The sequence below is a fragment of the Pseudorca crassidens genome, chromosome 7 (assembly GCF_039906515.1).
Source record: "Pseudorca crassidens isolate mPseCra1 chromosome 7, mPseCra1.hap1, whole genome shotgun sequence".
NCBI lineage: Eukaryota > Metazoa > Chordata > Mammalia > Artiodactyla > Delphinidae > Pseudorca > Pseudorca crassidens.
In genome coordinates this window covers 20493371-20520538 of record NC_090302.1, presented here as the reverse complement: position 1 = coordinate 20520538, position 27168 = coordinate 20493371, and the positions used below count along the sequence as shown (strand labels likewise).

Here is a 27168-nt window from a genome sequence, read left to right as displayed (position 1 = left end):
CATTCAGGGACAGGACAACTGTAGGCACATTGCTACCTCACCATATTGTGAGAGCTTTGCGGTCATCCAGACCTGGGCAATGGTCTCTGGCTGTGTAGCCTTGGACAGGTCACTTAACCTCTCGGTGCTGTAGGGTCCTCACCTATACATGAGGGCAATGATGTTAGTTACAGTGAGGATCCACTGAGCAGAAAGTAAGTGCTCAGTAAATGGAGGCTTCTGTGGACTATGTTGGGTCAGGGCTGTGACGGGAAGGGGTTTGGAGAGAGTCACTGCCAGGATGCCTTCCAGCCCAGGGTTCAGGAGCCCTTGTGTTTGGTCCCCGTTAGATAAGCCAGAGCCCCTGAATGCCTCCTGCTCAAGAATGCCCCCTACCGTCTCTGTGGCCCAGATTCCCTCAAACCTCTGTGTGCCACGTAGTCCTTTGAAAAACATTTATGTATTTTTAAATTATAAAAGTAACAGATTCTCATTGCAAACTAATGCAAATTAAACAGAAACGTATAAAGTCAAGTCCCATTCCCCACAGTGAAGACTGTGATGAGTATTTTAGACGTTAAAAAATGTATAAATACAGACAGGTTTACAGTTTGGTTTTACGAAGTTGGATTATACGCTAGCTATTTTTTGGACATTGCACTATTTTGATTTATGATGGACAGATTTCCATTTCTGCCCACATGGCTCTACTTTCTTCTTTCAATAGTTGCATAAAATTCTCCCACATGAAGGTAGCATAATTTAGTTTATCCATCCTCTCTTAATGGGTGTTTATGTTCTTTTTTAAAATTACAAAATTTTGTAATGCTGAGAACATCCCTACATGTTCATATTTCTATGTCCTTGTAAGTGTTTCTATAGGCTAGAGTCATAGAGGTGGAGTTGTTAGGTCATCTTCAACAGTCTGACAGCTAAATGTCAACATGTTGGCTTTTTAAACTTCGTCAACAATCCAGCACACACTCACTGTGGCCCTTCGTGGTGCATGCCAACCTTCCAGCGGACTCTTCTTACCCCAGATGAGATGAAATGTCAGATTTTGACACCTCCAAGGGAATTCCACAAAATTAATAATATTTTGTTTTCTTCAGAGAATCTGAAATAGGGTTTTTATTGCTTTTGACTAAAGGCCACCGCAGGATTTACAAAACAAAGACCAGTGTAATCTTTACTGGCATTAGAGGATCAAGTGGATTTTTTTTTAGCATAAAAATATGCTGAGCATGCCTGATGGTTTACCTATAATGTCTAAAAATATCTTTCTCCTTTATTTTTGGAGCAGCTAGTGTATAAAAGAGATAAAAGTTCTGTGCTTGTCTGTGTTGGAGCGTAAGTAACTGGCTTTTTCTTGAACTGACTGTGCATGAACGCAGTTAAAATTATCTACAAGGAATTTGGTAAGGATACTCACATTGCATGATGCTTCAAATTCACTGTCTACACAGACCTTGTGAAAGAAGCCTGTAGGGAGCTGGGCAGGGACGTTCCCCCCTGTTTGCACAGATGAAAAAAACTGAGGCAGAAGGGATTCAGCAGACTTAACCAAGTTTTCATGGCTACTTAGTGGGACAGGTGCCTCGACTTCTGACTCCAAGCCCAGTGCTCTTTCAGCCGGACATTTAGAGGAGAATGCAAGCAAATGTGGCACGTCCTGCAGCTCAAGGGTGGCTCCAAGCCAAGGGCACTGGGCTGGAGATTCCAGAGGCGTTTGGTCAGAGAGGTGGGCCTGTGGGGTGTCGGGCTGTTGAGAGGCTGGCAGAGGCCGTCAGGAGGCATGGAGAATGAGGATGAGGGCTGATTTTTGTTCTGTCATTTTTTCCTACTGTGAGGAGTAGGCAAAAGGGTAGCCTTGACTGCAGGTCAGGTCTCTGCCCTTGGCTTAGGCCACGCTGAGCATCTGCTCCTGGTTATGCCCGAGATGATGGAGACGCGTTACCTGGACTCCCAGGGGAGGCTGTGGCTTCTGGCCTCTGGGACAGCAGAACAGCGAGCTCTGTTTGCTCTCTCCCTGTGCAGGTGACGCTGTTTGCCTACTCTGACCTGCTGCTCTTCACCAAAGAGGATGAGCCAGGCCGCTGCAACGTCCTGAGGAACCCCCTCTACCTCCAGAGCGTGAAGCTGCAGGAAGGTGAGTGCATGCGCGAGAGGCCCTGGACTCCCTCTGCACTCTCTCTGAGGCCTGCTCTGGGCAGCATGGATGGGATGTGTGCCCCTAGATCTGGTTCTCAGACACTGGCGTTCCAGTCTAGGCTGGCAGGCCCCTGTACACCCTGAGCTTTGCTGGGAGGCTTCTGCTCCAGTGAGGTCTCAGGGAGGCTTGGGAGTGGAGTGGGAAAAGCGCTGGCTTCAGACAGACCTGTGTTCAAATCTTGGCTCTGCCCCTCACTACCTGTGTGACCTCAGGCAAGTTCCTCAACCTCTCTGAGCCTGTTTCCTCATGCGTAAGTGAGGACACCAATAGTATCTCAGAAGGTTTTTGTGAAGATTAAATTAGGTCGTTTATGCAAAATGGCTGGCCCACACTGTGTGCCCAGGCAACACATCCGGGACATGAGCACGTGGGAGGGTGAAGTGAGTCTCTACCCCACACTTGCCACGGTGCCCTCCCCTCCACTCGGGAATGGGAAACCAGCGGGAGTATCTGTCGAGTGGTTTGGTTTGGCGCCTGAGGTCTCTGCTGAAAGGGGCTCAATTTCCTCTCCCAGATTATGAAAACAACACCAGACCTGTTTGAGCATGGGTGACAGGGGCAGGGAGGAAAATATTACCCAGTGAAAGAATTCTGTTTTGACGGGTTTTGCTCCAGGAAAACTTCCTGCCTGTTTGCAAACCCGGCCTGCGTGCTCGGTGCCCCCGCTGTTCTTCCTCCTTAGAAACCCAGGGCGTGTGAGAACCTCCATTCTCGCAACCCCATAGGAAGTCGCTTACAACTTCTCCTTCTCTGCCTCTGGCTTTCTCCTGCCCACTGCCCACTGCAGCCACTGAGGGGAAAAAGCAAGTCACCTTGCTTGGGGCCAGCCTCTCCTACAGGGTGGGCTGGGCCTGACCAAGGTCATGGGGAGGAACAGCCCTCTGAGCGTGTTCAGCTGAGATCCTGGCATTCCAAGGAGCCCCCCATTACCTGCGGGAGCGGGGTGGGCGAGAGCTACAGTGACTCTGCCCTTGGCTTCCCTGCTGCCCTGCCCCTCTCTCTGTCCCTCACGCCCAGCTTCCCCTACACACCCATTCTCCCGTCCCTCCTACCCCTCTGCACACACATGCACTCACACGCCTGCCCACCCCCAGCTCCCACTATCTAGGACCCAGTCATATTTGAGGGGTGCTGGTGGGGGGCTGTGCTTGGTAATACAGGCTGATTGATTAGAACCATCACACAAGTCAGGCTCATCACACAAGTCTGGGGCCTGCAAGCCCAGGACCCTGGGCAGCTCAGCCTCCTGCTGAAAGGAGGGAGGGGGAAGAGGGCTTTCAAACTGGCTGAGCGTTGGGTGCGGGTTGGGAGCCACAGGGCAGAGGAAGAGCCGAGGGCAGTAGCTGGGGGCCTGAGGCCCTGGGCCGGCTTTGCTGCTGACGTGTGGTGTGGCTTCAGCTGCTCCTTTCTCCCTTTTCTGGGCTGTGGTTTTTCTGTCTGTGAAACCAGGCTTGGGCAGTCCAGTGTGTTCCCTCCCAGACCTGACGTGCCCACATGGACCCCGAGGTTGCTCTGAGAAGCTGGACAGTGCTCATCTGTCTGGTCCCCACCCCTAGCCCGGGTGCGGGGAGCCCGCTGGGAATTGGTTGGATCTTCCCCTCCTGGAGGCCCCAACCTAAGGCTTGAAGTGAGAGGCAGGGTAAGCACCATCCTCCCCTGGGTGGCGGCTGGTCAGGGTGGGTGGCGTGAGGCCTTGGGGCGTGGCAGAGAAACCTCCTGCGTGCCAGGTTGCATGTGAGCGCCAGCCTGTGCGGGCATGGCCTCCTGGGGCTGGAGACTGTGGGTGGCCAAGACCAGCACTGCTCAGGAGAGATGACCACAGCCCTTGGAGCCTATTGGGTTGGCACGTGAGGGTGTGTGTGTGTGTGTGTGTGTGTGCGCGTGCGTGTGTGTGTGTGTGTGCGCGCGCGCCTGTCCTGGCTGGCCAGGACGTTGCTCTGGTGCGAACTGTCTTGCCTTTCTCCAGCAGTGTCGGTCAGCAAACACAGCGAGTGTGGCTTTCCATGGAGCCAGGGAGCTGCTGGGAGCGAAGGCAATGGCTCAGAGACACTGAGCACTCAAGGTGCACATTCCAATGCTTAGATGTCTTTTCAGGCACTTGTGGGGAGCCCTTGCCCCGCTCCCTGAGACAGCCTTGGGGGTCCCAGGGTTTGCAGAAGTCCGGTGACCACCTCTCCAGCTGTCGGAGTTGGAGCTGCAGGACCCGGTGTCCTGAGTCCTGGCACCCGCACTCCTGCCCGCCTCCCTGCACCCCCAGAGACTCGCTGCAGCAGCAATGGCCTGAGCGAGGCTTTTAAGAGATGCATTTGGGGCCTCAGCTGGAGCTCCTCTTGGCAGGATGGTCTCTGGTTAACATTGCTCATGACTCCTAAGGTTTCTTGTCTCTTTCAAATCAACATGTGCGGAAAGTTCAGTTTGAGGCAGAGAAGATGGTGAACAAGGAGCACACCCAGCCTTTCCTGCAGGCTGGGGCTGGCGAGGGCAGTTCCCTGGCCGAGGAGGATCTGCCCCACCCAGGGACCAAGGACTCCCTTGTGTGACATGCCTGATGCATGCTTGGCTCTGCTGACCAAGCCTACTCCCAGGGCTGGGCACGGGCACAGAACATCGTGGATGCCCAATGACTGTTTGTTGGGTGAATGAGTGTAGGACCCAAGGGAGATGGGAAGCATGGCCTCAGCTTGGGGGCTGGGGTGAACTCCTCCCTCAGGGCTCCCGGCTGGTGGCCACTTAAACCTTGCCCGCCCTCCTCCTGCCCAGCTTCCCCCGAGCTTCAGCAAGGCTGAATGGCAGTGTAATGGGAACAGGCGGAGAGCTGGCGCTAACAACTGGGACATCTCCGGTCAGCCGGGGCCCATTGTGGTCTCTTCCTGCCTCTGCCGCCCACTGGCTTTGCTGTTCTTTGTGTTTCTGCCTCCCGGGTGGCCAGTATCCCACCCACAGTGTGTCTTCCTGACCTGCTGTGGTCTCTCAGGATGGCCTGGAAATGTCCAGCTGATTCTTGGGTTCACCATCCACCCTGAGGAGCCCAGGCGCCCCATCTTGGAAACTCAGCTGCTTAGGTCCAGGCTGCTGGTACACTTGGAGTTAAATTTAGTCGGTTGACATTTTCTGAGCACCTCCTCAGAGCCCACCTCAGTGCTGGCCACCAGGGTGAGAGCAGAGGAAGAGACGCACATACATTCCCACCTCCGGAGCGCATGGCCAGGTGAAATGACAGATGAGTAAACTGGGAGAGGGACAGAAGTGTGACATAGTGGTCAGAACACAGGCTTTGGAGGCAGGCAGTCCTGGGTTCAAGTCTCAGCTCTGTCACTTGCCCACTGCATGCCTTCTGCAAGTTGTTTTCCTTCCCTGGGCCTCAGTTTCTGCATCTGGAAAACGGGGACAACAGCCCTCCTGGCCTGTCTCACAGGTGGGGCGGACTTGGTAACTGGTGGATTTGGGGATCTCAGCCCAGGCTTGAGAGGGCTCTGGGAAAATGGCAGAGGGGCCAGACTTGGGCCGGGAAGCCACCTCTGGGCTCCCCCCAGCCCATGACTGGGGATCACCCTGGCATAGCCCATGGTCCATGGCCCACATTCCTTGATGGGAAAGAGGGTTCACCCAGGAACCAAATGGCTCCTTGTTAGATTTCAAAATGGTGAAAGTGGTTGGAGTGTTGGATGGAAGGCCCGAATGTGTGCTGCCTCACTGTCCCTTTTCCTTTACACCTGCCCCCGTTTCCACGCTCTGGAAAGTCCAGAGCCCAGTCCAGTGTTTTGGAAGGATTTCCGGCGGAGCTGAGGTTTCTCTCCTGGGTCAGCCACGCTGCAGCCTCCTTTCTGCAGCTGCAGCTCCTTACAGGCACCCTTGGCTCCTGAGCCTTGCTGTCCTTATTTATGAGGCTCTGAGCCATGCTGAGCGCTGCCCCCATTCTGTCCTCCTCCCATAGTGCTGCCAGCACAAGGCCATGACGGGGAGCAGATTTCAGTGAAGGTGTGCAGTAACGCAGGGGTGCGATGGTGGGGTGTCGCGGCACAGAAAAGTTTCAAGGCGATCCGTCAGCGATCCCTCGCCACGGGAATATGTCCTAGGCTGCATCCCCCAACCTTGGCCTCCTGTCTCCCTGAGGCTCCCATCTACCTGGCTTTCCACTCCCTTCTAGAACCTCTTCTCTCACTGGCAGCTTCTAAAACCCAAAATTCTGTTATTTTCTTACACAGATCTTTTTGTTTCTCCCTTGGCACTAAAGTCTGCTTCTGGAAAGTCAAGGAAACGTCCCAGTGTGTTTTCTTAAACAAAAGAAGCCACCTCCCCTTGTCTCCACTCTCAGCAATGCGAGGAACTGGCAGAAGCTTTGAAATTAGAGGTTTCTTAAACACGATGGACTTCTTAGGCAGGGCTGCCCCCTGCCCCCCAGCCCATCTCTAGGTGGGGAGAAGCAGAAGGATTTATTCTAATTCCAAAGCAAACCCCCATTTACTTATGAGCTATTTTCATCTAGCTCTGGCTGACATCCCTGGCCTTAGGGATAGATTTGCCCAGGAAACTGCCCATATGCTTGCTCCGAGGGGGCCTGGCCTCCACCCACGTGAGGACCTCACTCACTACTTTTCTTAGGAATAGGCTTGACCCACCGTCTCTGTTTTTCCCTTGCCGCCTCTACTTTGTAAGGCATTTTGACAATTTCTTTGATTCAGGTGTATGTTGAGGGTTCTGCGTTGAGCCCAGCACTAGTCCTGTTTCCTTGAGGGGACAGGTGCCTGGGTAGGGCCTACGTGGTGGGCATTTGAGAGGCAGGTGTGTAGTGGTTCGGAGCGTGAGCTCTGGGACCAGGCTTCCCGGGTGTAAATCTGGGTTCTTCCCCCTTCTACCTGAGGCATGTTACTCACCCCCTGTGCCTCAGTTTTCTCACATGAATCATGGATGATAATAACCCCTGCCTCATAGGGGTTGTTGTGAGTGTCGAGTTTATGCACATGAAACATTTGGCGCTGTAGTTGGCACACAGCACTGGGTACTCTAAACCCCATGGCAGTTTAAGTGTTTGCCGTTATATGTGCTGTATGATTGCTTCCCTCAAAAAGGATGACCTGCCTGGTGAGGTCGAATGCTTGAAATACAGGAAGTTCCTAACCAGCCCTGGCCTGTGCTCAGATGAGTGGCCCACGGGGAGTGCTGCCAGGTTCCGAGGAGCAGCCTGCAGCAGTCATGGAAGGCCACCTGGAGGAGGAGGCGGGGCTACCTCACAGTCGCCATCCCTTGAGCACAACTTGTGCTTCTGCATCTCCATGCCTTTGCCCGTGCTGTTCCCACCTCCCAGAGTGCCCTCTCTTCCCACCTTGAGTTCAAGCTCAGAAGAGTCCCCCTTTTGTCAGGAAGCCTTCCCTGACAGCTGTGGGTCATCTCTTGGCTCTTGTGTTTCTGCAGCAGGCTGACCAAATCATCTTCCACCTTAGGGTAGGTATCCCGCCTCAGCTTCTCTGCTGGAGGAGCGGGGAGTGGCCAACAGGCCCTCCCAGCTGCCTCCCAGGTGGAGAGGGTTTGGTGAGTGTTTGAGTTTGGGATTCTAGACCAGGGGTGAGAAGGCTCTAGGAAAACACACTGAGGGGTTGGGCCTGGGCTGGGAAGCCATCTCTGGGCTCCACCCAGCCCGTGACTGGGGATCCCCCTGCATAGCCCATGCATTCCTGGGTGGCTCCTTGTTGAATTTCAAAATGGCAAAGGCAGTTGGAGTGTTTAAAAGAAAACCCAAGTGTGTGCTGCCTCCATGTCCCTCATTGCAGGGGACATGGAAAGGAAGAGGCCTCCTGGGATGGATGACAGCTCCCTGTACCCCACTGCTTGATGCCCAGAGGGTGCTCCTGGCTACCTCTCATAGGGTGAGAGCTCAGTATTCCTTGGGTCAGGCTGACCTGCAGGCAAAGGCCTTACATCTGTATCTCAACCTAATTAGATATTAAGTGGGCTTTCCTCCAGAGATTTCCCTGCCCCTTTCTTCTTCTTGTTACAGGAAGTACCACACACAGCCCTCTGGGTGAGACAGCTGGCTGTGCTTAAGCAAACAGTTGAGACTCTGTAACCAGTTCTAAAGCAAGTCTTACTTTTTGTTCCCTCAAAGGTTCTTCAGAAGACCTGAAATTCTGTGTGCTGTATCTAGCAGAGGTGAGTCCTTCCCCCTGAATCTGAAGAGAGAGATCTGTGTCCTGGTGCTTGAAGGAAGATGTTGGGCCGGGTTCTAGTGCAGGTTCTGATGCTGCCTCCACACCAACTCCTGCAGGGGTTCCGGGCAGGTCCAGAGTGGCAGTGTCCTGCTCTGTGGAATGGGAACAGCAACCCCTGCCCCTGTGTCTCTTACCTCTGTGTAGAAGAGCAGTGGACGTGAAGGCGCTTAGAGGGGACAGAAGGACACTGTGGTCTCCTGCTTAGGACTTTCTGGTCTCCAGCCCCTGCAGGGGGTCACAGTGAGGGTGTGGCCTGAGAGCCAGCCATCACCCTATTCACTTGGTAGTCCTTCCTCTATAGAGCACCCTGATTCTTGTGCCCACCTCTTTCCTCCTCTCTTTCTAGAAGGTACCACCTATGTCCCCTCCTGCAGGGTCTTGTCAATGTTTCAAAAGGCCTGAAGGCAACTGTACCTTTACCTGGGCCAGATAATACAGGTGAAAGAAACCATCTAGCGTCTGTGTTTTGGGCTGGAGTGACGCCCACTCAGTGTGATTGATGTTCCTTAATTCCTTAAGACTGGTTACCTCAGTCTGATGAGAAGTTCAGCTAGACAGTGTGCCTTTGCTAAGCAAAATGGGGACACACAGCTTATTGCTTGACGTGGTTCGGGAGATAAAATATCATTACCAGGGGTTTAATCAAAGAGGGCCTTGGTGATGAAAAAGTTGAGAGCCACTGATCCATACAAATTTTTTCAATTTTCAGCAAATTTTCTAATCCCAGCCTTGTACCTCTGCTCATATGAGTCTGCTACCAGTTCCAGGCAGGGATTTATTAGACCCATTCCTTCCCTCTGCTTCTGCTCGTCTGTCTTACTCAGTAACAGTCCTGGGAAACTGCCTATTCTGTGGGAGAATCTACACTGGCCACACGTTATGGGTGAGGCCTGGTCTACACTGGCTGGCCAAGAGGAGTACACCATTTTGGGAAGGAATTTGCATGTTGTTTGTGATTGGAAAATCATTCCTTCAGTTCCTGGCTAAGATAGGAGGTGCAGGGCTTCAGGTGAGTCCCTTGGGTGAACACAGACCCCTGAGGACAAGACGGTTGATGAGAAGTTAGCTTCAGGGGACAGCAGGGAATCCAAAGGACAGTGGACCTTGTTGGAGCCGAGCCGGGGACCCTGGCAGCCTAGAATGGCCACTCGAGGTCCAAGAAGGCATTGATGTCCTCCCCTGTGTCAGCATATCCCCACCGGGCACAGGAAGTAGCTGGTGGAGACCCTTCAGGGGGGCGTGAGTTCATTTCCCCGGAGCCGAGCGAGCAGCTTAGGAGAAGCTGTGAGGCAGGCTGGGAAGAGTCAGAGCATTTGCCTCCCCAGCCTCACCCATCTGGATTCCAGTTCTCTGCAGCGGGGCCTGAAATGAGACTCCAGGTTCTTTAATGCCAAGACAGCTTCCTGCCAGGCTGGGGTTATTTTTCCCAGAGAAAAGCACTTCTGCTCCTTGGTTTCCAGGGAGCCGTGACCTCCTACCCCTCCAAAGACTGATGAAGGGATATTGATCTGGGACCTTTTATTTCAGTAAAGTGTCAGGTGATCTGACCCCAAGGGGCTGGGTGTTTGAAGATCACAGGCAGCTAGAAGCCCCTCTGTTCTCTTAATGGGCTGCTCTTTACGAGAGGCATGTCTGTATCACAGGGAAGACAAGATCCCTGCTTGCCCTGTGGCCTGGAATAGGCTTGACAACAGTGGTTTTGGAACTCATGGGGAACCCCAGACTCACGTCTTAGTTGGAACTCCCAGCAAGTGGTTTCTCTTCATTGCCTAACATGCAGGTAGTGTCCAGAGAAGAACCAGGGCAGGGCAAGAGAGTCAGGATTTGGGGACAGTTTTCCACTCTGCATTGGGAAAGCCCCAACTGCCTGGGGGGCAGCAGCTCTGATTGTTCCCCAGCAGTAGGTCCTGGTTAGTTATCAAGTGGGTGGGATTGTTCTGAGCAGTCCTTGGCCCTGGGGCCTCTATTTCCCTGGACAGGTGTCCCTCAGCCCCTACAAATCCATGGGAGAGATGCAGCCCACAACTGGCTGTACCAGGGGTGTCGGGTCAAAGGCCACACAGGTCAGGGACCATCCGCTAACTTGGAATTTGATCCTGGCTCCATTAATTTAAGAGTTTGCTCTTTGGGGTTAGGAAGACCTAGATTGGAATCTTGGCCCTGCCAAGGTTGAGCAAGTCACATACTCATCTCTGAAACAAGGCTGAGGAGTCCTACCTTGTAAGGTTGTTGTAATGATTAAATGAGATCCAGTAAGATACTGTGTCCAAGGCACTTAGCGCAGAACCTGCCACACGGTTAGTGCTCGATAAATGGTAGCTATTATTTCTGTCAGCTTCCTAACAGGCGGAGAGCTTTTCATATTCAGTTACTCTCCATTAGAGACATCACCGATGATTTATTGATCCTTTAAAATAAAAGCTAAGAGGAAGATCTCACATTTTTTGTAATGTACGTATACTGTTAAACAAATGAGGCAAGATCGAAGGCTCTGGAGGAGGCGGAAGACAGACTTTGAATCCCTCCTCTCCTGAAACCTCCTGGGACTGCTGACTTCACCTCTCTGAGCCTTAGTTTTCTCATCTGAAAAACGGTAACAGCTGTGTTTTTCCTTCCTCCCTATGTCATTGGGTCACTGAGAGAATTGAATAAAATGAGAGAACATCTGTCACAGCAAGTGAGCAAACATAAATTGTAGTAGAAGAGGTTTTAGGTTTTTGTTTGTTCGTTTGTTTTTTCGGTACGCGGGCCTCTCACTGTTGTGGCCTCTCCCGTTGCGGAGCACAGGCTCCGGACGCGCAGGCTCAGCGGCCATGGCTCACGGGCCCAGCCGCTCCGTGGCATGTGGGATCTCCCCAGACCGGGGCACGAACCCGTGTTCCCTGCATCGGCAGGCGGACTCTCAACCACTGCGCCACCAGGGTAGCCCCGAGGTTTTAGTTTTTACAAGGATAATATTAATTCAGGAACAAGGAGGTTGAGGCAAGATGGGGGTTTTAAAGAAGGCAAGGGGAGCCATGTTTCTAGTTGGATTTGGGGATGCTCATGTTTGAATGCAGAGGTCTGGGCCCAGTGCTGTCGCGTCTGGCGGGCTCTGTGCTTAGCTAACCACGCTGCAGTCAAGGAAGCCCTGCCTCTGAGTGAGTTTCGTGAGGATGCTTTCAGGGCAGCTTACAATCTTGACCTTGGAGCCTGATATTTGAGGGCACGGTGTCTATCAGTGTTGAAACTGATGAGTGGGATCACAGAGTGGACCAAGAGAGACGGTTCACATGCAGGGACAGCCAGGCAGACAGTGGGGGCCCCTGATTTAGACAGACTTAGGCAGATGGGAATTCAGCCTCCCTGGAGGGAGCTGTCTCCATGCTCCCTCTCTTGGCCAGGCCAGCCTCCAAAGCTTCAGGCAACACTTAGAGAGGAGCCTTGGGAGCAAGGCCTTCCCCAAAATGTGTGCCCGTCTAAAACGGCCAGCCCTACCCCCCAGCCAGGCCTAGGGTTAGGTCCTTGGTGCCTCGGATGCCTTCTTGAGATCATGGATGGGAAGGTGCTTTTAAAATCGATACTTAGATCAAGGGAATTATTATTAAGGCAGAATCCTGCTTCAGAACAGAAAGAGAGGAGGAAGTTGGGGCTCAGGAAGATAAAGGCAGAGGCAGGCCTGGGAGGCTCGGGCCAGGACCAGATTTGTGGAGTGACGGCCTTTCCAAGCGGGAAGGGACCACAGTCCCTGCCCCAACTCTCCCCTCGCAGGGGCAACACAATGAGACAGGGAGCAGAGGGCCCGCTAGTCAGCTCCTGCCCCACCTGGTTTCTCCCTGGAGCATCTTGGGGTCTTTGCTGGGTGTGTCCTTCCCCTGCAGTGGGCTGGGGGTTCCGGGAAGTGGTGGGAATCGGTTATTAAGTGGGAGGATTGCCTCACCACATCCACTCAGTTCCCTGAAACCAAGAGGTGGGGCTTTCTTCCCTCTCTCCTCTGATGCTTTTAGGAAGAACAGCTTCTGAGCACTTTGGGGCTGGAAAGGAATGGCTGGCACCCTGGGAACACTTAGCATGGGGTGTGGCCCTTCCCTGAAGGGGAGCATCCCTGAGGGTTGGGTTTGATGGCAGGTAGACTATGTCCCCAAATGCTGTTAGATGATGCTGATAACCACCCCAGCTCAGAGCCTTTGCATTTGCTGTTCCTTCTGCCTGGAACAGTTTCTCCCTAGCACTTTCCTGGCTGGCTCTTTCTCGTTCAGCCTTTGCTGGAGTGCAGCCCCTTCAGAATGGCCTTCTCCGTCTGTCAGGCTCAGATAGGACCTCTCCCTTTTGGCCTTTCCACAATTTGTAATTACACTGTTTAATTGTTTATTGTCTCTGCCCCCATCCTGAGGGCAAGAACTCAGTCTCTCTTATCTCCCTCTTCACCCCCAGGGCCTACTACAGTCCCTGACACACAATAGGTGCTCAATAAATATTTCTTAAACAAATGAAGTACTAATAACAACAATAGCTGCTGTTTATTGAGGCCTGGGTTATTGCTTGCCCTCCCAATAGCTCTGGGAGGTAGGTGATATCACTGTCATTCCCATTTTACAGGCTTTCCTGAGGTGACAGCTAGGAGGTGGCAAAGCTGGGATTCAAACCAGGCCTGTCCAACTGCAAAACAAGGAAGGACTGCGTAGAAACACTGTCTTTTTCTCTGTTCCAATCCATCCGGCTCACGCTCTTAGCTCCTTGGATGAGTTAATCTAATCGCAGTCCTGTGGGGTTATAATCAGATTCCAGCGGAGACAGAAAGAGCTAGCCATCCCCTCCTCAGAGCGTCCTGGAGAGGATAACACTGGGCATGCTGTCCCGCCCCTCCCCGCCCCCAGCACATTCTGACTCCTTCGGGGCGGGCGGGGCCGACTCCCTGGGTCCCAGCCGCTCCCCGGTGCCTGTAAGCTGGCCTGGATTTGACCTCATCCCGGAAGTCCCTCCAGGGAGCCAGAGCTTACTGAGGCCTTCACTTGCCAAGCACTGCACTAGGCCCGGCTGAAAAAGGCCTTCCTAGAGGGAGTTTCTAGTCTAGTTGGGGAGACAAGACTGCAGCATTTAACAAGGTTAAATAGCAAAGTGAGATTTAAATGACAGCAGTGGTAGAGACTTGCACTCAGTTGAGCTGAACAGTCATTGATCAGACCCAGCTCACGTGTCAGGCAGTAGTGGGGCTGTACGAGGCCACACAATTGCTCCCCAAGGACTTTCCAAAGGGACCGAGTCGCTGTTTGGGCACCCATCTAACCTTGGCCTTGTGATCAGATGAGTGTGCTGAGGTGGGGGAGAGGGGTTCTGTGAGCCCGGGGAGGGGTCCTGGCTCCGTAGAGCATCAGAGGGGCGGAGACCTTGGCCCTCTGGGTTCCCCACGTGCTCCCCCAGCTGCTGCCTTGTGCTGCCTGTCCCCGGGGGTGACCTCACCGTCACAGTCGGTGGCTCTCCACAGAACTCCACTGTGTTGGGAACCACTGCCTCCCTCCTTTCCCCCAACCCATGGGCACACGGCTTGCCAGCTGGCCCCTGAGCCAGCTTCCCTGCTCGTCTGGCTGCCTCGATGTCACCGGGGATTAGTGTGCATTTGTGGCTTTTAGCGGTCACTCCCCTCCCTGCTGCAGCCTCACCCTCTGGAGCCCAGGGATGTGCTTGGGCTTGGTCCTGGGAGCCCCTGAACCAGGGAGCAGCGCTGACTGCCGCTCTCTCTGTTTCCCCTGACATCAGAAGGCAGAGTGCTTATTCACCTTGGAAGCTCACTCGCACGAGCAGAAGAAGAGAGTGTGCTGGTGCCTGTCGGAGAACATTGCGAAGCAGCAACAGCTGGCGGCTCCGTCCCCTGAGAGCAAGGTAAGGGCCTCGCTGGTGGCCACAGCCCTGGCTGCCTGGCTCCCCCTCGGCCCGCCTGCACCCTTGAGCCTCCAAATTGAGCTTGGGACCAGCCCTGGCTTAGGACTTGGATCTGGGCAGCAAGCTCTTGGCAAGGAGGCCTGTGCTCGAACGACTCTCCCCCTTGGCGTGTCACTGGATCTACTGAGTGAGTTTGACGGTGCTCAGGGAGAGCGACAGAGCCAGATGGAGCACGACCCATCAATTCTCGGTTCTGTTCTCTAGTTTGCCGACGGCAAGGTCTAGTTCGGGCCGGCCTCCCGGCTGCTGCCTGGCATGCGGCCCCCCTCTGCTATTGGGTGTAGGTCGTGCCCAGGGACGGTGAGCTCACTGGTGTTTAACACTGGCCCGAAGCAGACATAGTTGGGAGGAGACGTTTGCGGCAGAAGCCGTGCTGGTTCGATGCAGGCCACGGCTGGGTGGAGCCAAGTGGAGTTTTCTGGGGACTGGGAGCCGGCCGGCTGGAGCATCAGGGAAGATTAGAGACTCTCAGCTGAAGCTGATCTGGGGCAGGCACCCCCTCGGCTGGTCCCGTGCCTGTGGAGGGCGTTGGGATCGGAGCTGGACTACAGCCTTCCCCTTGGTCCCCCGGATGCCAGGCCGAGGCACAGTTGTATTCCCCCATTTGTGAGCCACTCAGGTCCCTTCTCTTGCTGAACGTGTTGGCCGTGTTGGGATTTGGTCTGATTTGCTGCAGAGGGAGCCGTGGTGGTTGGTTGGCCGGAACCAGGGAGAAGAGGGTAAAGGAAAGCGAGCGCCAGCTGGTCAACTCGCAGGCCTCGTGCTTCTTCCTGCTGCGTTGAGGGCCGCCCTGCGCGCCATGCACACGTAGCCCAACGGGGCAGTGGGGCAGGCTGCTGAGGACGGGAGGTGGGGAAGAGGCTGCTGCGCAGCCCCTGCTGGTGGGGTGGTGGCGGACGGCAGCTCCTCAAATAGCGCGTGTCTGAGAATTATGTGATCTCAGACTCGACAGTTATCTTGTTTTACACTTGCCAGGGGCAAGAATAACTGTGATGAGGGAGGACAGCGGGCACAGCATGGACTTCCGAGTCACATTCTGCTGCTGGCTGGCGGGTGACCTTGGGCAAGTCACTGTACTACTCTGTGCCTTGGTGTCCCCATCTGGGGCTAGTAGTTTCTCCTCCAAAGGGTTGTTGTGCAAATTAAATGAGACAGTGCATACACAGTTCATAGCACAGTGCCTGGTATTCAGTAGGTGCTCTTGCTATGCTGGCTGGTTCCCAGTCTCAGCTTCTACTCCTCAACAGAGACTTGCCAAGGCTGTAGGCTGCCTGGCCCCCTTGATCCTGGGTCGGTCACAATCAGAGACCAGGCCACTTCCTCCTCACTGGGGTGGCCGCTGGGATGTGGCACGCGTGCACTGGTGTTCCTCAGTTTTCTTGTGTTTTAGGCTTAGCTCCTCCTGATCTGGGGAAGAAGTTCTTTCTGCCTCAGCTTCAGAGTTTGCCGGCTCTGGAGAGTGTTGGCAACAGCCTTCTCAACGCCCTGGGGAGTCTCTCCACCTTCAGTTGGGGGGTGAGGGGGACAATTTGAGTGACTGAAGGTAGGCTGGGTTTCTGGCGCTGGTTGCCGCAGGGCTGCGGCTTCGCTGACTGACCCTTGAAGGGCCCGAGGGTTTGGGGCCTGGCTTCCGGGCCATGCCAAGATATATGGGCAGCCCGGGCAGGCAACAGCTGGACGCGTCTTCAAATCAAAACTCTTTAAACGTGTGCTTAATGGAGAAGCTCTGTGTTGGGCGTGAGGAGGGAAAAGACGGAGGGCCTGACCGCTGGGACGGCCTCAGGATTGCCCCCTCACCTGGGAGCGGGCCCTGCCCAGCTGTCACACCCCACTTGGCCCACACTCCTTGAAAGGCACTTAGTAACCACTTTTTGTTAGGCAGGCCCCTTGGGGAGGATGCCCAACCTTCCCTATCCCCATCACACCCACTGGAAGAGTCATAGCAGCTCATTCCTTCTAGTCGCTTGCAGCAAGCTTCCTGAGAGAAGTTCCCGTAAATAGGATTTTCTCCAGCCCCGTATGGTTCCAGGAGTGCTTCAGCAAAAAACAAAACCTTAACCACCGGGCCCAGGTGGCTGTCCAACCGGCACAGGCCATCCACCTGCACTCAGCTCCATCAGGTCCTGGCTGCCTCCGAGGTGACCGTGAACCTCCTTGCCAAGGGCTGGGCCACAGCCCTTTTACTAGGCTTGCTGTCCTCCAGGGGAGAGAGAAGAGGGAAGGCCAAGCAGACCTTGGACACTGGCTTCTTGCTTTGGTCAAGCAGAACACTTCTGCCTGAAATCTGTTTTGAGCCCTCACTGAGGAGCGTGCCTTTTTTTTTTTTAATGCCTTTTTGTTGTTCTGAGACTGTTCCGCCTTCTGCTGCAGAATGGAAACCGATGCCTAAGCCACTCCTTGTCTGCCCAACTCCAGTGCCTCTCTGGGGAAAGAGGGCTTTGCAAGGCAGCTCCCCAAACTCCTGTGCTGCCACTTCTCAACCCTGTTCCTTTCAGCGGTGTTTGCTGACACTTGGAATGTGGGATTCTTCAAACATCTCAAAAAATGCAAAAGTTCTTCCCCAATTTGCAAAACATGATAAATGTGATATGCCCTGAACATGAAATGCTTCTGGGGAAAGACAGAGGGAATTGGAGGAAGATGGATTCAAACAAAGGACAGTAGAGAGGCAGGTGTGCCACTCCCTGCTGTGTGACCTTTGGCAACCGCTTCCCGCCATGGCGGTCCCATCTATGCATTGGTCAGGTGGCTCTTCGCAGCTCTTCAAGCTTTGTGATTCTCATGAAAGTTGAGGACCTAGAGTCGTCCAGTTATCCAAGATTTCTGTATAACTTGATTGCCTGTGAAGTGCGCTGCCCTTAGGGGCCAGGTCTACTCCCCTCCTGTCGGGGGAGAGGGGCAGACATAGGCTTTCTGTGCTGTGTCTGAGGTGCCTGTGACCTTGGGTTGCAGTGTTGGGGTCCCGGCTGGGGCAAGGACACAGCGAGGCAGGCAGCAGCCGACTGCATCCCGTCTCTGGGGCTCCACTGCCTTTCTCCGGCTCACTCCTGGCTGACCATAGCAGGTGGAAGGCTGCTGCAGGTGGGCCTGCATGCTCCCTCTTTCTGTAGAAGTAAGTGGCCGGCTTCCTCTCCTCTCCCAGCTTCCTTTTTCTCACCACCCCGTTCTTCCTCATCAGCATTCTGCCCCGTTTCTTGCTTCATCGTCTATCCCTGGAGGGAAACTACCTGTCTTCTTTCACCTGGGACAACTTCTACTAAACTCCCTGCCTTGGAGAACGCTGCCATGCTGCTAATCTAGAATAACTCACAGATGGTCCTACCTGTGACTGTTAAGGCTAAGCTAATAGGGAGAGATAAATGCATATTGTGTTGGTTATTCAATCAAATATAGAAATAAATGCCTGCTCTGGGCCAGACACCAGTTTAGGTCCTTTATGGGGGCGGGCGGAGGGCTCTTGGCTGTACATTCATTGTCAGTGAACCTCCACGAGCTCCCACCACATGCACAGCGCTGGCCTGGGCAATGGACCTTTCTCGGGGTGCACCCTGAGCTCAGTGCTGGGAATGCACGGGTGAATCTGTCATATTCTTTCCTTGGGAAATTGCGGTCCAGCAGTGGAGACCGATATGCCCACAGACGGTTCAAAAATAAACATAGCGAGTGATATGGGAGGCGTGAGCTCTTACCGCTCTGTGACCTCAGGTGAGGCACCGAGGCTCTCTGAGACTCAAGATTTTCATTAGTAAAGTAGATGGATGAACAGGGTTCTCGTGAGGATTAAACTCATGTAATGCGCTTAGCAAAGTGGCACACAAGAAGAACTCTGTGAATGATTATTATTATTAAAGTTATGTCTATATAGGAAGATTTATCTAGTGACCTTGTTTATTGAAGCTGAATGCTGCCGCTTTGAGCACATGTGACGACTGCTCCATGTCACTTCCTGGTAGCCACCTGCTGTATTCCTGGGACCAGGCAGGGAAACTGAGGCCTCCTGGGTGTGCTCTGGCTGTAAGACTTCTCCCAGGTGTGATACCAAGGTGCGTGCCACCTCGTCATCTCCACTAGGGCGGCTAGAGATGGGGCCCTGGAGATGCCAGGGTCTATCTGAGCACCGTAGAAAGCAGCAGGGGCAGGTCCTGGAGTCAGGCAGCCCTGGCCCGAGTCGACAGCGAGCTAATTCCAGTTCTGTCTGGTTCCACAGAAACTGCACCCTTATGGCTCTCTCCAGCAGGAGATGGGGCCGGCCAACTCAACCAATGCTACCCAGGATAGAAGCTTTACCTCATCAGGACAGACTCTGATTGGCTGAGCAAACCCAAGGGCAGGACTCTGCTTCTGGCAACTTAACTCTTTCTTGGGCATCCCTTACCACACAGTAACCTCACCTCAACTGGACCCAAAACGGAGGACCAAGATGGTGGGCCTAGGGTCATCTGAAGGGAGTGGCCCCACGGGTGTGTGGACTGGCGTCAGAAGGACCACAGTGGTGTGAGAGGCCCTGTGGGCAGATGCAGACTGGCTCAGAAAGTCCCAAATGGAGAAGACCCAGAAGCTTATTCCCTACAAGGAAGAAGGAGGTGAAATAGCATCTGGGCTACCGGTGGTTCCAGTGCCTGCCTCAGGGGCAGCAGGAGAAGTTGGGAGAGGTCAGCCCTGATGGAGAACAATGCCAGGATCCGCTGCTGCCAGAAGATATCTCCACCCATTCACTCATTTTTCATCTGAACTCATGCGTTCATTCCTTCATTCATCAGATATTTTTAGGGCGTCTACTTTATGCCAGGTTCTGGGCTAGGAGCTGGAGATACTATGGAGAACGAGAGGGACATGGTCTCTGCGCTTATCAAGGTTTCAGTCTCAGTAGGGGAGAGAGCATTACATAAACACCAACACACACACACGGGGTTACACACTGTGATCATCTATGGAGGAAAAGAAAGGATTCCTTTAAGAGAGAATATTATTAGAGATTGCTGTGTGTGGGTGTGGGGTGGGAGAGGGGAAGAGCATAACCTTTAAGCCAAGGAAGGAGTTAGCCAGTCAAGGACTTTGGAAAGGATTTTCCAGACAGATGGAGCAGCCTGCGAAGAGTCCCTGAGCTAGCAAGGAGCAGGATGTGCTGGAGGAATGGAGCCCAGGCCGCTGGAGCTGGAGCTTAGTGAGGGGGAAGACCAAGTAGGTGGGGGCCAGATCGTACAGGGCTTTGGTGGTTAATGTATTGACTGCATTTGAGACACAGTGGGAAGCCATTGAAGGCTTTTGAGAAAGGGAGTCACAGACTCTCAGGGACATTTCTAGACGATGAGAGAACCCAAGGAGGGGCCCAAGTGGGTGTGAGGAGATCAGTTTTTTTTTTGAGGGGGGGTCCCTTCAGTCCTCCAGGTGATGGGTGATGGTGGCCCGTCCTGGATGATGTCTGGGGAGGCGAGTATGTGAATGCCCAGACCCTCGGGTAGGGGAGGCTCTGCGATGAGAAGAGAGAGTTTCCTGTCCCTCCACTGCTCTCACCCTCATCCTCCACTGTGTCTCACTCTTTCAGCGGATGCACGTAAGGATGGGGCCTTCCTCACAGAGCCCCCTCCTGGTGAGGCCTGGGTAGGGACCAGTGCTGAGTTCTGAGAATGTCCCTGGGAGTTGGGAGTTATGGGTGCTTCAGCTGGCCAAGGTGGTCAAGTTCACAGCCCCCCAGCCTCAGCAGGGGTGGCCTGTGCTGTCCCTCCATCCTGTGAACACAGCCCTCTGGAAACTGACTGGGTTTGCTTTCTGCAGAGCTCCTGAGGGTCGGGGACTGGGGCTAAGTGAGGCTCAGCACACTTAGAGGAGGCCGTCCTGCCATGAGGCTGACAAAGGCCTACGTGGGGGCAGCGATTAGAGCGCAGCCTGCTCACTGCTGCTGCATCTTCTGGTGCAGCCCAGCGTTGGGCAGCTTTCACACCCTTCTCTAACTGCGCAGACATAGCTCACACACAAAGGGTATGTGTAGGATCAGGGTCATTTGCATAGAAAGGGGGTCAGAGAGGCTGGACTTCAGTTTAGAGAAGTCCCCTTGGAGCTTGGACACTCCGTGTTGTGTCTTTTAAGAGCTTCTCCGTGTCTTTAGAGAGGGGTCTTGTGCCCTGGTGAGTTTGCTCAGCTGCTTTGGCTACTTGACCCCTAAGAAGGGTGGCCCAGAAGAGAATTTGCCCCTTACCTCCCACGGATCACCCCTCCTCCCAGCCTAGGAAAGATCAGACACGTCGCATCAGTAATCTAACAGGGGATCAGCCCAGTGTCCTGCCCAGCAGGGGAATAGCCTGGGCCTGAAGTGGGACAAGTGATCTGCAGTGTCTATCAGCCGAGATTCCGCCTGCAGGGTTAATTCTGAGCGGCTGAGCAGCTGAGTCTGCACAGACACAAGCTGCACCATGACTTCGTTTGATTCCCTTTTACAAAATGACATTAAGGGGAGTGTGAGGCGCAGGAGAATTGCCTGTCTGGGAAGACAGCGAGCTTTTCTCTCCCGGACCTGGGGACCTACCTCTGTCCACCAGACAGGTGCAGAGGACGGGGGAGCTCTGGCAGCAGGGAAACGGAGACTCGGAACACGGCACTTAGCCCTGGGGACGGCACTTTCCTCTGGCTTGTCCCAACAAGCTGCTGAGTGGAGCGGAAGCTCCCGTCAGGGTCCTAGACCTGGCTGGCTGCTGGGAAAGCAGACATCAGCTCCTGGAGGGCCCTGGACCCATCTTCCCAGTGACTGTTGTGAGCCACAGCGCCATTGCTGCTCTGCCTCTCAAATCGATGAGACAATTAATTTGGCTCCACGGGCTCGAGAAGATGAAATATGACCGGGTGGCCACTGCTCCTCAGAGGCCCAGTCCATCCCAGACGTCCAGGATGATGAACGCATCGAAATCGCATTTGAGAGTCATAATCACGGGAAACATGGCCGAGCCCCTCCCTCCACATAAATCACGCTAAGAAGCTCACACAATGGTCTCTTTCCTGATGGGCCAATTGTCTTGGTGTGTGTCTCGGGGCGAGCTGGGAGCATGGGAGCACAACCATTTATTGTTGAAAAGGCCATCTGTGCGATTTGAATACAAAGTGATTCTTTAAGTTCCCCACACATCCTTTGATCCCATTTTTTTGTTTTCTTATTGTCTCAGGCTCTGGGTCTGTTGAAACTCCCAGTCTCTCCTGGAAGCAGTCATGCTCTGGTCTCTGCCGCCTGGGTCCTTTGGCCCTTTGGGAGTTGGAACCTGTCGGAAATAATGATGACATTTATTTATGTATGCCTTTTTTTTTTTTTTATTCTTTAGTTTAAATTCTTGTTTCATAAATTCTGCCACCAAAGCCTGAATTTCTCATACACGGCACCAAGAGCGTTCTGCAGATTGAAGGTGTGGGCAATTTCACAATGTGGGAGGGCTGCCCACAGCGAGAGCACGGGCTTCAGAGATGGCAACTGGGATCCCCAGGCATTATCTCCCTTAGGCCTCCCAGCAGCCTTGTTCTATGGATGGAAGGAACTAAGACTCAGAGAAGTTAAGTGATTTATCCAAGGTCACATAACTGGTAAGAGACCGAGCTAGTCCTCAAGCCAAGGCCTTGCAACCTAATCCATTGCTCTTTCCAAATGAAAGGTTTGCCTCTTAGGAGTGGAAGTAAGAGAAATCAATCATCTCCTCCAGGAAGAGCCAGGAGGAAGATATCCTGCATGCAGAAATCGTGGCCCTTTAAGCTCTAGACGGGATGCTTTAGGACTAATAAAAATGAGATGCCTTATTCTCTACACAGTGGAGAATAAACTTTGAGTTCATATGGTCCAGGGGTGGCCCAGGCTGACAAGATGAATAGCTTCACACAAGATTTAAGAGGTCTGATGTGAAAGACAAGGTGGACGTCCTGAAGACAGGCTCTCAGCAGCACTGGGATGGTGGGGTTACCCCATCCCCCTTTTGAGTCTGGCATTCAAGAGGACCAGCAGCACAGTCTTGGGGTACCTGGCCGCAATGAACAGCGGCCGAAGGCAGAAAGGGATGGCTCAGGTTCAGGCCCAGATGGACTGAGCATGAGTACAGGAAGGAGGCCTTTGACCTCTGCCCTGTTGAGGGTGAGGAGAGAGCCTACTCCAGGTTTTGGGCCCAGATTTTGCCAGTTGACTGACTTGGAATCTCAACCCTAAGTAACTGGGTGTCAAATGGACTAGATTTCAGATATTCACCACCCGCCGCCACCCCCCCCAACCCACCCACCCCCGCCAAAAACCTGTTTTCCAGTCTCTCCAGCTCTCCGCCCTCCCCTCCTCGCTGCCCGTCTGGCTGCGGAGAGACTGCCTTCTTCCCACCTTCCTCTTGGCCTCAGTCATCTTGCTATCTTTTTTTGTTCTTAAGGAAGATAGCACAACCTCACCCTCTATCTTGTCTTGACCTCATCTTTCTTCAAGCCTTTCTCTGAATAGGGCCACTGTCCTCCAGACTGTTCCCAGATCCTTGGTTTAAGAGTAGAATAATAACAGTAGGTAATTTATAAGTGAGCGCGTAGGCCGTGAACCTGGAGCAATGCCAGGCTCTTCACCTACATTGTCTCTTTCATCCTCACTGCAGCTTCGTGAGGTTCTTTGTGGTCCTTACACATTTACTCTCATTATACCCAATTGATATGGGTAAGGACGCTGAGTCTTTGAGAAGAAACTTGCCCAAGGTCACACAGCCGGTGGGTGGCTTGCATTGGATCCTGGGTGCCCAGCTCCAGAGCACTGGCTTTGGATTGCTCTGCTCTCCTACTTTTCAGCAGTCACGGACCATCCAAGCTGGGAGGGGTGGGGAAGCTGAGCAGTCGCACTTCCCGCTCCAAGACCATCGTGGGAGGCCATGGTCCCAGCCTGCTTCTTAAGGCTCGCCCTCTGCCCTCCTGCTTTGTGCCCACAGCTCGGCCGTATTGGATTATTTTCCTTCTCTGAATTCCCCACGCGTGTTCGTGTTTAGGCTGTTTCTTCTGCCTGATGCCGCCTGCCCTCCTCTGCTGTTCCTGACACATACAGCCCTCAGCCTTCAAGCCTCCCCTGAGACACCTTTCTCAGACGTGCATCCGAAGTCACCGCTTCCCCCTCTGTATTCCACAGTACTTTGTTCATCTTTAGCACAGTGAGTTAGGCAGATATGTCTCACCTGCAAGACCATGAGCTCCTTGGGAGCCAGTGGAGGTCAAAGTTTATTTCTTGCTGATTCTATTACTGCCTGGTCCTTGGTAGGTGCTCAGGAGATGTTGTAGAATTGGATTGGGCCATGCAGTTCAAGCCTCTCACGTTTTGGAATCTAGACGAGGAAACTGAGGCTCAAAAAGGGGAAGTGACCTGGCCAGGTTCATGGGACAAGGTAGTGGCAGAGCAAGGACTAGAACTCGGGTCTCCTGCCTTTCTTGGCTCAGAGCTTTTTCCATTGCACCTCGGCTTTGTAAGACCAGAGCCTGGATCCCCACTTGATCTTAAGCAATCTAATCTGGCCAGACTCACTTCAGGGTTATAGATGCCACCATATCCACACTGACTTCTGGGCATCCTCAGGGGGAAGGAGACCCTTCTGAGACCCAGAACTGCTCCTATGGTTCTCTTCCCTGGGTTTGTGGAGCTCCCTTCTCACTGAGCTCCTTGCCTTCAGAGAAAACCAGAGTAGGATTCTGAAGGTCTTGGTTCAAATACTGATTTTGCTTGTAATTCACTGAGTGACTTTGGGCAAATTACTTCACTTCTCTGATCATTTGTTTCTTTACCAAGAAAAATGAGGGAGTTGAATTTAGGTGATCTCCAGGAGTCATCTTCAAAGCCTCAGGACTCTAATAACAGGTTAAAAGAAAAAAGAAATCAGACATTTTGGTCTTCACATTGAAACAAGAGTGTATGTATATATGCAAATGTTGTACGTGGTTAATATTCATCATGTACTTGAGACAAATAAGTATACGTATGAACCTTATACAGGAAGGGGTCCTCATCACAGGCACTCAGATTGTAAGCACAGCCCTGCTTCCTCCCACCCAAATGTGCCTCCTTCGGGCTCCCCGCCCAGGGAAAGTGGCAAGGAGCTTTCAAACCTAGAATCTTCCCCTGGCCCTTCTTTTTTCCTGCTCACTGGACTCTTGTTTTAACTTCACATATACAGGTATACACATAGGTTCTTCAATCGGACTCCTGGTCTATGGCATAAAGCTAACTTTCAGTGGAAGCAGTGAGAATCTGTGTGCAGTGCCTTTAGTTTCCAGTGTGGTCAGAAGTCTGCTTTAGACTCTTCCCCAGAAGTTGCCACAGACTTTTTCATTGCCTTTAATGTATATCTTCTTTTGCTCAAACACTACTCAGGGTAAATTTTCTAAAACAGTGTCTTTTAAACGTTAGTCGTTTTCCATTTTGGTTAAATTCTATCACAATATAGGTTTCTGCTGTTTCTCCTCGTGGGAGAAAATTAAGTGTTCAGTAGGCTAGCCTAGGAAGCTGACCACCATTTATAACACAATTTTCAATGGGAAAATGCATTCTGAGACCCATCATCAACTCTCAGATGATTTGGGAATACAGCTCAACACACACCACAAAGCAGAGGATATAATATTTGTTTCATGAGTGACTAGAATTTTGATAGAACCACAGAATCTTTGAGTGTGGAACTGAAAAGCCTCCTCCCTCCCTCCCTCACCAGGATCAATCGATTAACAAGCTGATTTGTAGAAACCAAGACCAAGAGAGGGGCAAGAACTTGGCCAGGGGCACATAGTTGGTGCTAGAGCTGGAACTAGGACCCACCGCTCAGCGCTCCCCTTCAGCGGCCTTTGACGAGTCTGCCAGGTTGGGGACGGGGCGGGGCACAGACTGTCCTAGAGACGCTTGTCATCTCACTCGGCTGTGTTGTCATTAGGAAAAGTAAGTCATCACTTTGGGCTGTCTAATGGAAATAGTGAGAAATAGCCCTGCTAATGGTGTGGGGAGAGGTTGTCTAGTCGGCTGGCTTGTCTATAAATTCCCCACGCGTTCTTGCTGGAGCAGAATGAATGGGGCTGCTGTGTTTTACCTGGAGCTCTGAGCAGGGCAGGGCTGGCGGAGACGCTCCCAGTTCTAAAAATAGTAGTGGGATTGGAGCTGAGGGGAAGAGGAAGGGGCTCCTTCGGGAGCTGGGTGGGACGCCTCACCCCCTTCCTCTTCCTGCCGGGCCCTCTGTGAGGAAGCGCAGTGGATTCAGAGAATTTAGACCTGGGAGGGTCCTGGAGCCACCAGCCGTCACGGCCCCTCCTCACACAGAAGAGGAGACCCTGGAGGCCCGCAGTGGGGAAAGGCCAGCCGTCCCCAGCCCAGGGGGAAGGTCCCAGATGGCAGGCTGTTTTCCTCCTGCTTTTAGCAAGGCGGCAGCAGGCCGGGCGAGGTTTTCTCTCCCTGCCACTGGGAGCGCACAGGGCCTGGGAACTCCTGGGGCCGGATGTGGTTAGGCTTCCTGAATGTCGCCCAGCAGGCGAGGAGTCCCTGGCTAGTCTGCCCTAAGCCCTGACCTCAGCCAACTGGCCTGCCAGCGCCACGCCTTCCCCTTGCCGTTGTCCCCACCCTTGCTGATTTGTCCTTCTGTCGCCCCCTAGACTGTGTGCAGGGAGGGAGGACCAGGGCCCGTATAGAACCAGCCTGCAGGACAGAGGGCCTAGTGGCTTGGGACCTTTCTCTGCCCATCCCCAGGAACAAGCAGGGGCAGCTAAGGTAGAGGCAGGGGCCTGATTCAGAGGTAGGCAGGCCAGGGGTCAAATCCCAGCTCTGCTTCTCACTAGCTGTGGGATTACTGGCACGTTACCTAGCCTCTGTCAAATGAGACAAGGACATCTCTCTCACAGGGTTCTCCTCAGGAGTAAGGGGAATGGTCTGTGCAAAGTGCCTGGTATGTAGTAGGTACAGACAGCCCTCCGTATCTGCGGATTCCGCTTCCACAGATTTAACCAACCGCAGATAGGAAAAAAAAACCCAAAAACATTCCAGAAAGTTCCAAAAAGCAAAACTTGAATTTGCTGAGCCGGTGACTATTTACATAGTATTTCCATCGTACAACTATTTACATGGCATTTACATTGTATTAGTATTATAGGTAATCTAGAGATGATTTAAAGTATATGGGAGGGATGTGTGTAGGTTCTATGCAAACACTATGCCAGTTCATATAAGTGACCTGAGCATCCCTGGATTTTGGTATCTCCTGGAGGTCCTGGAACCACCTACCTCCCACCACACAGGATACCAAGGGACGACTGTGCTTAGTGGCAGCTGTTATTGCTAGATCAAGCGTGAACATGTGCTTGACTCTGCAGCCCCCTTCCTTGGCCCTCCACCCATGAGGGCATGGCAGGTGTGGGGTTTTTTGTTTTTTGAATGCAGTTGACTTTTGTTGTATTGTTACAAAAGTAATTCATGTTTATTATGAAGAAAACATTTAGTACAGTTGAAACAGGAGAAGGAAATGTTCACCCTTCATCCCAACACCCAGAGATAACCACTGTTAACATCTTGGGGTGTATCCTGTCAGGCATTTGTTTATACACACATATACGTTTGTGTGTATAAACAAATTGCAAATTGGGGTTGCCCATGCACACAGTTTTCTGAGTTGCTTTTTTCCATTTAACAATGTAGTGTATCCACGTTTCCATGTCAATAAATGTGCTTCTACAACATCGTTTTTAGTGCCTATAGAGTATTTCATTGTGTAGATGAAACAGGTTTTATTTTTAAAAATCTTCAGTAGGTCAACATTTAGGTTGTTGCCAATATTTCATTGTTACAAAAACCTGAGATAAAAATCTTTATCGCTATATCCCCAGCATCCATCCATCTTTGACCCA

General features: G+C 52.8%; 1 protein-coding gene across 6 annotated transcripts in view; it reads left to right on the top strand.

Moving 5' to 3' along the window:
• RGS3 (regulator of G protein signaling 3) overlaps positions 1 to 27168 on the top strand; it is a 127676-nt gene that overhangs the window by 50007 nt on the left and 50501 nt on the right. For 4 of the 6 annotated variants that reach the window (XM_067743580.1, XM_067743579.1, XM_067743581.1 and 1 more), the window contains 3 exons: positions 2017 to 2128; positions 8295 to 8338; positions 14134 to 14256. In XM_067743580.1, coding sequence (XP_067599681.1) covers positions 2017 to 2128; positions 8295 to 8338; positions 14134 to 14256 — 279 coding nt within the window. Of the gene's footprint in view, positions 1 to 2016; positions 2129 to 8294; positions 8339 to 14133; positions 14257 to 18523; positions 27003 to 27168 lie in introns of those variants that run through there. The other 2 variants (XM_067743583.1, XM_067743587.1) reach the window with 1 other exon arrangement.